Source organism: Ascaphus truei, chromosome 2 (assembly GCF_040206685.1).
Source record: "Ascaphus truei isolate aAscTru1 chromosome 2, aAscTru1.hap1, whole genome shotgun sequence".
Classification (NCBI taxonomy): Eukaryota; Metazoa; Chordata; class Amphibia; order Anura; family Ascaphidae; genus Ascaphus; species Ascaphus truei.
Genome location: NC_134484.1, coordinates 356,096,364 through 356,106,710, shown reverse-complemented (window position 1 = coordinate 356,106,710; position 10,347 = coordinate 356,096,364). Strand labels below are relative to the sequence as shown.

The 10,347-nt window shown below is 41.3% G+C and overlaps 1 protein-coding gene across 1 annotated transcript in view; it reads left to right on the top strand.

Moving 5' to 3' along the window:
- Positions 1 to 442: 442 nt before the first annotated feature.
- Positions 443 to 10,347, top strand: part of LOC142488251 (uncharacterized) — a 32,594-nt gene continuing 22,689 nt past the window's right edge. Inside the window, exons 1-3 of the mRNA XM_075588623.1 lie at positions 443 to 559; positions 659 to 672; positions 3,543 to 3,661. Coding sequence (XP_075444738.1) covers positions 443 to 559; positions 659 to 672; positions 3,543 to 3,661 — 250 coding nt within the window. The remainder of the gene's footprint in view (positions 560 to 658; positions 673 to 3,542; positions 3,662 to 10,347) is intronic.

Sequence of the window (10,347 nt, the reverse complement as noted above, 5' to 3'; positions counted from 1 at the left end):
TGTAACCATGTATTATTTGTCATCTTAACTCTGTGCCTAGGACATACTTGAAAACAAGGGTAATTCTCAATGTATTACTTCATGGTAAAACATTTTATAAATAAATGAATACAAATCTGTTGGGCTCTGCTTCTCCCTCACAGTCTGCAAGGATCAGCATTAGGCAGCATATGAGGCCTTCAGGCTGGTTAGCATGATGACAACTGGTCCACACTCAGCCTCCGTAGTCACAAAGCACTGAACCACTTAATAAATATAGCCAGCATTATAAATCTGTCTCACCAAACTAAACATAGTGAACACACCTGCACTACATTACATGTGGGTGTTATTTCATTGAAAGTTTTGGTTCCAATTACATTTTTATAAGCAGATGCAAAATATTACATAATTATACAGACACACACACTGTGCAAGTCACACAAAGTGACAGGGAATAGACATGGCGGAGGTCACACAGAAGTCTGATTGTCACATATACTCTAGGTCACACTCACATACGTACGCAGACTACGATATACCCAATATAATAGAAGATCATGCACATTATTTACTGAAGGTAATTGATTGACTAGTGGTTTTATTTCTTTAATTGATTGGTTGGCTAGTGGTTTTATTTAGGTAATTGATTGATTGCCTATTGCTTTTAATTTTACAGTTTGAGGGTTTACTGTAGGTGCTTGTTGTATAGGTTGTAAAGGTTTTATTATTGTGTATTTTGGACATTCAGGCTTTAGTATAAGGGTGAACATTGACTGCTATAGTAGCTTATGCCCATATTATATGGGTATGATGTACTACTAAAACAATCAATGGGTACAGGGTGGGTATAGTGGGTCAGGGGTGAGTGGTTAGGCCTCCCAGGTGAGTAGTGGGGCAGGGTGGGTTAACCCTTTAATTACTATAGCGGTTATTAACCGCTATGGTGATTAAGGGGTTAGGGGATATTAGATTGTATTTATTATGTATGCTTTATGGCAACTAAACTTTCTGGCAATGGAAGACATGGCCCTGCAGTATGCTGAAGGGGACACCCTTCACATTGGCAGGGGTAAGTAGAACGTTTTTTATTTACTTTATTAATGCTGCCTGGATTATGTTGTGTTAAATAATGGGTAAATGATCTATTATCATATCTGAATAATAGTTATTTTGCCTGTTACTCTACTGTATGTGTTTGGTGGTGGGGGGTGTATTTATTGAAATGTAGGCCATGTTTATTTTTTTTAAATACAGGAATGGTACTGAAGGCCAGCGGGGACCCACGGGAAAACCTGAGGATCCACGGACGCCCAAGGGGACCACCTGAGGACACATGGACACCTGTGAGGAGGAACCGGGGCCCCACAACTGTGGGGGCCATGGAGACCCGTGGGTACCACCTGAGCACCCCTAGACAAGCATGGGGACCACCTGAGGACCCACGGACAACCACGGGGTCCACCTGAGGACTCACAGACACCTGCAGGGAGGAACCAGGGGCCCTACAGCTGTGGGGGCCCAGGGGACCCACGGAGACCACCCGAGGGCCCCCATACACCCGTGGGAACCACGGTGGGGATGACCTGGGGACCCCCAGACACCCGTGGGGACTACCCATGGACCCCATTGGGGCCCACAGGCACCCGCAGGGACCACCTGGAGGCCCACAGAGCCTAGAGGGTACCACCCGAGGGCCCACAGACACCCATGGGAACCCCCCGGGGTGCACTGTGGGGCCTCTGGTCACCCATGGGGACCACCCGGGACCCCTGACTGCCTGTGGTATTAATCTTGTGTCTATAAAAATAAATATTGGTTTATATTTACATATTTAAATTTAAATGTATGACTATTGTAGATGATCTAGGGGTCTCTGGAGCAGAACCGCATTGGTTTCAGGTCCGGGGACCCCCTTCTCCTCGAGATACCAGCCCCATTATGGGGTGCCGGTATCTCCTATGAATGTAAATGTCCCGTGTCACGTGACATGCATAAGAGATACCGGCACCCCATAACGGGTCCTGCATATCGGGAAGTAGGGGGTTCCCAGACCTGAAATCAATGCGGTTCAGCTCCGGAGACACCCTGCTACATTACTGTAATGTTTAAAATTAAATAAAACCCTGCGATTGCCTGTGAGAGGCGCGCAGTTAGAGTGACTGATTCAGCCATCTTACTGCGTGTCTCTTACGGACAGGCAGACCCTGGTAGAACTCACACAGCAGGGACCCCTGCTGTGTTAATCTTATGGGCCATTACAGCCTGCTTGGACCATCTCACAAGTTACTGCGAGATGGTCACAGATTTTCCTGGGCAAGCAGTCTACAACCGACAGTTGCATCTGTACACCCATTCATGCAAGTAACACACACAAAGCATGACACACACCTCCATTCACATTGAGCAGGATGCAGATGCATGCATTGTAATATACACACACAGAAAAAGTGTTTGTCACACTGTTAGATGTTGCCCCCCAATAAAGTGACACACATACACACACACAATATAGTGACCGGTGCTGGGCCCGGCCTCACTTACATGGAGAGTTTCCTGCTCCAGAAGAGCACCCCGGACCACAGCTCCAGCAGCTGCACAGCCTGGCCCAGGTTGCCTTTGACCTGTGCCAGGAGCTTGTGGACTCCCAGTCAAGCTGCTCCACAAAGGGCAGAAGCTGATTATACACAATCTCTTTTTGAGAGCTGGAGCCCGGTCACTCAGCCCTCCCCTCAGCACCCATCTTGTGAGCCGCTCGGCTTCACTGTGCATGTCTGATGTGTCCTGTGTACTTTCTCTGTGTCACTGCACTGGCCTCGGACTCCTCTCCCAACTTTCACTCAGTCTACCGATGCTGAAACAACCTAGGGAAGGGCAGAAAAAACAGCCGGTGACTGCTTCAGTGCGTGACTTCCACCCATCTCTCATCCCTTCATCTTCACTCGGCCTGTGATGGGGCAGTAGGTCCATAGCCATTAAAGGAGACACTCGGAAGCTGTTTTTATACAGAGAGGCATAGCAGAGGGTAGAAGTGCAAGCTGGTCGAACTGAGCCACCAGTAGTGGCTGAAAGAGCCACAGGTTTCCAATCCTTGAATAGACATATTTTACGCTATGTTTGTCCTTTTTCTGTTCTTGTCTTCTATGGCAATCCAGAGAGAGAATCATATACAGCACTTGTCAGCCAATTCCTGTAAGCAGTATTTACTGACAGAAGCTTGATACAGTATTGTAACAGGGCGGATTCCCTGTCAAGTACTCATACACAGGACACAAACTTTCAGTCTGTATGAAGCACTGAGCAGGTTAAAGCCAGAGACCTGTCTTAATTGGCTACTCAGCTGACTCATTAAAGGCCTTTACAAACCCTGCAGTAGGGACTGAAGGGATCTATCTGATCCAAGAAGCTTACTTCACCTAGACCGCGATACAAAAAAGAGTATCTGGTCACTCTCTCACTATATCCTAAGGATGTATAAAAGGATAGATACTACCTTCTCAAGGGGTAATTGAAACCCTTGAGTTGACGTGCTCCCCCATTCTTTTCTTGTTTTCTTCACCTAGACTGCACCAGAGGGACCACACTGCACAAGACAATCAGAATCCCTGGGCCGCTGTGGATGATACCCTGCTCTTGGATTTTCCAATCCCTATACCAGCAGGAGTAAACAGGAGACCTGAAGGTAAACCTTGACCCGCACCGAACTTTGCTTTGTTGTTGGAAAGGGGCTTAGCTCTCCAACCTACAGATAGGGACTTAGGTCTTGTGTTATTCAGAGCTTCACATGGAGCAAGTATGTTTCTTTTGGCTGCTTCTTTTTGTTTGCTGACATACCAGCTTTATTTTTGTTGTTAAAAACCTCACCTAATAAAAAGCTTATATATTATTTACCCCCTAAATCGTCTCCTATTCTAAACCTCTGCAGGCATCTCGCACAAGTATCAAGATACATATATTATGAGTACACGATTCATAGATATGTCAAGATTCTCTTCTATACTGTATTTTTAAACATATCACATTATCATTTTTTTTCTTTCCATTTTTTTTTTAATAATCTCATCTCCATTTGTCCTACTGTGTTGAGAGAACCATCGTTGTCAAGTACTTATTATCATTTGTATTAAAGTCTGCATCTGGACTCATAATTGTTTCCTTATTGTGTGCCTCAAAGATAAATGATTCGTCTGAATTGTCATCACTTCTAAAACAAATATTAGACACTTGTTTAAAATGTAAAAATAATTATATGTACTTAATATTCTCCAACATGCTTTATTTGTCCGATCGGTCTACATGTTCATCAACTACTGTGTTATAACAACAACTTTATTAGTTATCAGCAGCAGCTCAGATTCAATTTAAGTTGTTAACTATAGTATTTTTTGTCGTTAATCAAGTAAGACCACTTTATTTGTAGTCAGTTAGTCATAAACATGTACCATCTCATCCACTTAGAAGCAATAAGTACTTAGTTTTTCCTTATGCATCTGTTCACCTATTAAGATTGTATGTAATTCCTTGCTAGGTCTCAAATTATGGAATGACATGCCATTGGGATTGATTTTGGCTGATACCTTAACTATCTTTAAATGTTAATGTTTATTACAGATGTAACAAAAGATATGTATTCGCTCAACCTATTCGAGTAATAGGATTAATAATAAGTTGCACTAAGGAATTTGTGTGGAAACCCATGAGCTGAGAGTGAGACCTTATTTGTATGCAAGCAATATTATAGGTATTGTTGACAACTGACAGATAATAAAACTGCAGACCAAGTAATATCCTACATGTGTGTTTTTTTTTTAAATAAATCAGTTCTGTACTATCAGACCATACTTGTAGCATTTTTTAAATCAACTCTAAATTAAATTTTTAATGCATTATAATGGAACAAACATTTTTTTGTTTCTATAGCAACCATTTACAAAGTCACATCCTCTTCTGAAACAGGCTCTGGTGCACCCTTTTTTGAGCCCTGACCTCTCTCTAGCAGTGCACTAATTATATCTAGTCACTGCTTGGTCACATGATCTTCCCCACAGAACTTTGCATCTTTGGTCCTCTTCTGCTACACTGATAGCCATTTAGTGAACCCTTGAGTCAAATCTTTGCCCATCGATCACAGGAGAATGGATCGATCAGCAACTTAACTAATTACTTATCATTGTGTGGATTGTATTGATGCACATATTAACTGGAAAAATAAATAAAATAAAATTTAAAAAAAGGCTGCTTGGACTGCTGCTTTAAAACATAACTTTTAATTATAGAGTTTTACTGATGCCTTAACTATCTGTAAACATTAATGTTTATTAAATATGTAACAAAAAACATGTACTCGCTCAACCTATAGGAGTAATAAGATTAATAAAAACGTTCACTAAGGGAAATGTGTGGAAACCAAGAGATGAGAGAGACCCTATTTATATGCACTCAAGGGCCCCTTGATAAAGCTAACATTGCGAAACGTACATCGGGTCGACCAGTTATGACATCAGTGATCGTTGGTTAGCAACCAGAATGGCTTCCCAGTGATGCTGCACCCCATTCTGCACCTAAATTACCATCGCTAACTATATAGATCTTCTGATCATCATTCTAAGCCATTTATTTTAACTATGTTTAATTTTAGCATGTCCTTGATAGCAGGTCCGCTATCTATACATTAGGGCGCTATCTGTGCACTAAGGATTTAGACATACTAATCTTCAGCCGAGATTTCTCTGGAGGAGGTGGGTGTGTCGGTCACTTCGAGTCTCTAGATGAACCGATCCGGCACTAATTTCAACTCCACCTACCTACTGACATATCAGCTGTCTTTCTGACCCAGTATAGTTTGGCACGATCTGCGCAGCAGATCACACGGCTGCTCAGTTGAGACGGCTCTTGGGGATGTCGGGCTATCTTGAAACTAAACTGTTTTGCCCTGGATTAGAAACCAAAGCTCTGGTTTACCAACTTGCAGTGCCCACACGAATCCTATTGCAGGGTGGGGATCCCCCACTGGTCCTTTAGTCTGGCGCTTTGACTCTGTCGCCCACATGGTTGTTATCAATTATACTACGAGCACCTCCATATTGCTAGTTACTGTCCTTTCAAAGTAACATCCACTGTGGTGCTAAACTAGGGTTATTGGTGGTCATTGATTTGTCATAGGATCATTACAGGTACTGCCCTCCTCCCTATCAGTATCCATTACAATGTGAGTTAAAATCAGAGCTGTTCACAGGTTTATTTGATCCAATAATAGTATAGGATTTGCATAGCTACTTAGCATAAGTCCCTTCTGTAGCGGCCCTCGTTACTGTTTTTATTCATGCGCCTTTGTTTGTTTGTTTTATTATTCGCACATTATAACTTTATAATAAAAGTTATATTTTAATATTTGTCACTTCTCAACACTGCCTATAATATTGAGTGCATACAAATAGGGTCCCTCTCTCTCTCTCTCTCTCTCTCTCTCTCTCTCTCTCTCTCTCTCTCTCTCTCAGCACTCGGTTATTACAGATGTAGCACGACTTACTATTTGTGTTGCCATGACCACTTGCAATTACGTGACGGATTAACGCTATGGCGGATCCGATCTGAAACCATGGACCCGCCGCAGCGTGATCATGGCAGACACTGTCGCCAATTCTGCGGCCGTTTGCTTTTTCGCCCGCAGCGCTGGGCACAGTAGGTTTTGCTACATCTGTGTACATTTGTTTTCTCCAGTACCAAGTAACTGGTTATCTTTTTATTACATGCCTGTATATATTGGATACTTCATTATAACTTGTTTCTTTGTATTCCATTTTGTGATCTGTAATTTTTTAAAGGTCCTTTGGAGAAAGGTAGTGCATGGATAGATAGATAATCAAACAACCAACTTGGTAAGTGGAACTGTATAGTGATATACACATAAACAGTATGGATAAAACAAATTGTCCAATGCAAGCGCACTAAATTAGTTGTATTACCCTAATGCATGAGAAGAAATTTGAGCAGCCAGAGTCTCAAATAAATAAATCTACTTAACCACAAAATACTGGTAACTCATAACTGTGACTTTCATGATAAACATCATTTTACATGTCGCACTATAATACTCAAACTTGTATTGCTCCCAATGATCTGTAAAATACAAAACTGAACCAATGTTTAATATTAAACACCTTGTATACTAGTGTAACCCATCTTTAAATCCCTACATGTTATAGTATGTAGACTAGAACAGGGGCCTGAGTCCACCTCCCTTGCAATTCTGAGAGACTATTCAGTCTGCAAATGAACTAGGCTTGAGTCGGACAACATAGCGGGACACGTATCTTATGAATAACAATACCTTATAAGTGGGGAAGGGAATCACAAGCAGTGGCCCTCAAAGCAGGAGACCATAGATAATAATTATGCAACCACCCATATAGTACAATAACATACCTCGCAGCACCAATGTTCCAAAGAGTCACTTAATTAGTGCCAGTGGCCCATGTGCTAACAAAAGGGGCCACTGATGGTGCCGGAACAATATTGGAGCTCATGTAGAGTCATGTTTTTTAAATTGTTCTGCTCTGCATCTGTGCTCCTCTGGACAGGTATTCTCTCTCTCTCTCTCTCATCATTGGCCTCTCTCTCTCTCTCTCTCTCTATCTATCTATCTCTTGCTCCTCCCAGCCTACAGTATGTGTATCCTCACTATTCTTTATGTGATGTCATTACCTCTCAGTGTCCTATAGTCTTAGTCCTTTCTTCTGCTCCCAGCCATTGGCCAGTGGGAATGTCCATTAATACACTTGACACTGTGATTGGCAGAGCAGGTTATGTCTTAGTTTCCCCATGGCGTATACAAATAAATTTAAAAAAAATTATTTAAAGATTTCAAAAGGAAGAGTTCATATGTATGGATTACATGTGACATAAAATCCCTCTATACAAATATACCCCATCAGAAAGGGTTGGATGCAGTCAACTCCTTTTTGGAAGTAGACCCCACAATGCACCCATTAAATAGGAAATTTATTCTCGAGTCTATTAGTTTCATATTGAAACATAATTATTTTCTATTTCTTTCCACTTTCTACCTGAAGGTTTGCAGAACTGCAATGGGTACTAGGTTTGCCCCCAGTTTCGCAAACCTGTATGTGGGTAAGTGGGAGTCTCAGTTCATTGTGCCCGAGGAACCCTACCACAGGAATGTCGTTGTGTGGAAACGCTACATAGACGACATCCTGTGCGTGTGGGACGGTGATTATGCATCGGACAGTGCATTTGTAGATAACCTGAATAGGAATGATTTCAACCTTGAGTTTACACATAAGGTGGATGCCACCCAGATAGATTTTCTGGATTTAAGACTTACTTCCAGAGCGGATGGCACTGTGGAGACTGAAACCTTCTTTAAGGAGGTGGATACTAACAATTTGCTGATGGCGAATAGTAATCACAAAAGTACATGGATAAAAAATATACCAGGAGGGCAATTTGTCAGACTCAGACGTAACTGCAGTAGTTTAGAGGTTTTTGACAAGCAGGCTAATAAACTATTTTTGAGATTCAGAGAGAGGGGATACCCTAAGGAACTTCTCGAAAGAGAGATTATAAGGGTACGTAACATGGATCGTAAAGATATGTTAATTCAAAATAGAACCAGACAAGAAATAAAATAGGCCCAATAATGAAAAATGAAATTTTAAATGTGGCCTTCATTACGGATTATAATTCTGTACATAGGGACATCGAAAAGGTTTTTTATAAACACTGGGGTATTTTGTGCAATGATCCCATAATGGGATCACATCTAGACACTAAACCACGGTTAGATAATAGGAGAGCCAAAAACATTAAAAATTTGCTAGCACCTAGTGATGTTTTTTTTAAGTAATAACACTACAGTACAAAAGAACTGGTTAGGGCCTAAACCAAAAGGCAATTATATTTGTGGTAAGTGTAGTATTTGTAAGTACCAACATCCTGACAAAAATACATTTAATTCTAAAAACACACAAGAAGTTTTTAATATTGATGACTTTATTTTATGTACATCTACACACATTGTTTACTTATTGGAATGTGCGTGTGGATATCAGTATGTAGGCAGAACCAAACGCAGCCTTAAAGTTCGTATCCAGGAACACGTCAGAAATATAAAAAACGGTTTTGAAAAACAGTGTTTCCAGACACTTTTTATTACACCACAACAAAGATCCGTCCAGTCTCACTTTTAAGGGGATTCCGTTTATTCCTGTAAATAGAAGAGGTGGGGACAGAGTTAAAACACTATCATCTAAGGAGACATATTGGATACACATGTTAGATACTATGTCCCCTAAGGGGTTAAATGAGGATGTTGACATCTGGGCACTTTATTAAGAGGAATTTTTATTAAAAAATAAATAAAAAATAAAATAAAAATTCTAGCCCCCTTCTACACTTAAACCAAAGGGATATCACTGATCTATGTATCTCTGTTTTCCCTGCTCTGTTCTATTGTCTATACGTATTTATATTGTTACTTTTAGTTGCATCTTTTATATGATATTATCTATTTTAGTACTAATATTGTGTTTCTTTTATTCCAGCATGCTTTTAATTATTTATGCTAGGTTTAGTTTATGTTTATAAAATCTTTTTATTATGTATGTAGTTAATAAAGTTGGTGTTTTAAAAGTAATGATTTCATCTTCCCTATCACTTTAACCATTACCTAGTCTAGATGATTGGTCCATTTTTAATTGTTTGACCAATGAGACATCTTTGTTAGGTACTTAAGACCTCTGGGTAATGGCTAAATTATTCCCTGAAGAAGTAGTTTATTCTACGAAACATGTTGGTTGATTTTTATCTAGTGCCTTAATATTGCCATTGCCTCCTTTGGCTTCACCCTGCTAGTATTACTCCCGGTGGTAATTTTGGGCATATGAGAGACTTTGAGAGACTTTGAGAGACTTTTTACTGCCTCCCTGCCGGTTCCCTCGCTGCTGCGGAGACTGTGACGTCATCACGCAGTATCCCGTGACGGAGCGACAACGTGGCACGCCGAGTGTACCCTTGCAGAGCTGAGGTCTTACCCCCGTACAGTGGATCTGCTCGCTGAGCCACACGAGCTGCACCAGACGGCTTGGAAGCGCGAGCGGTCCCACCAAGCACCAATACCTGCAACGGAGCGTGGTTGCTGTAAAGGGAAATCCCCTTGGGAGCGATGTACTGCTGGATGAGGGGTTTTGGACATTAATCCTGCTCCTGAACCAACGTAGCGCCCCCGCTGAGAGAAGCAAGCTGCAGACTCTTCTGACAACAGTTGCTGAGTGGTAACTTGTGTGAAACACACTAAATGCACCTATTCCACTGTTTTGATGTACGCAGATTTATTACCCTGTAATTACT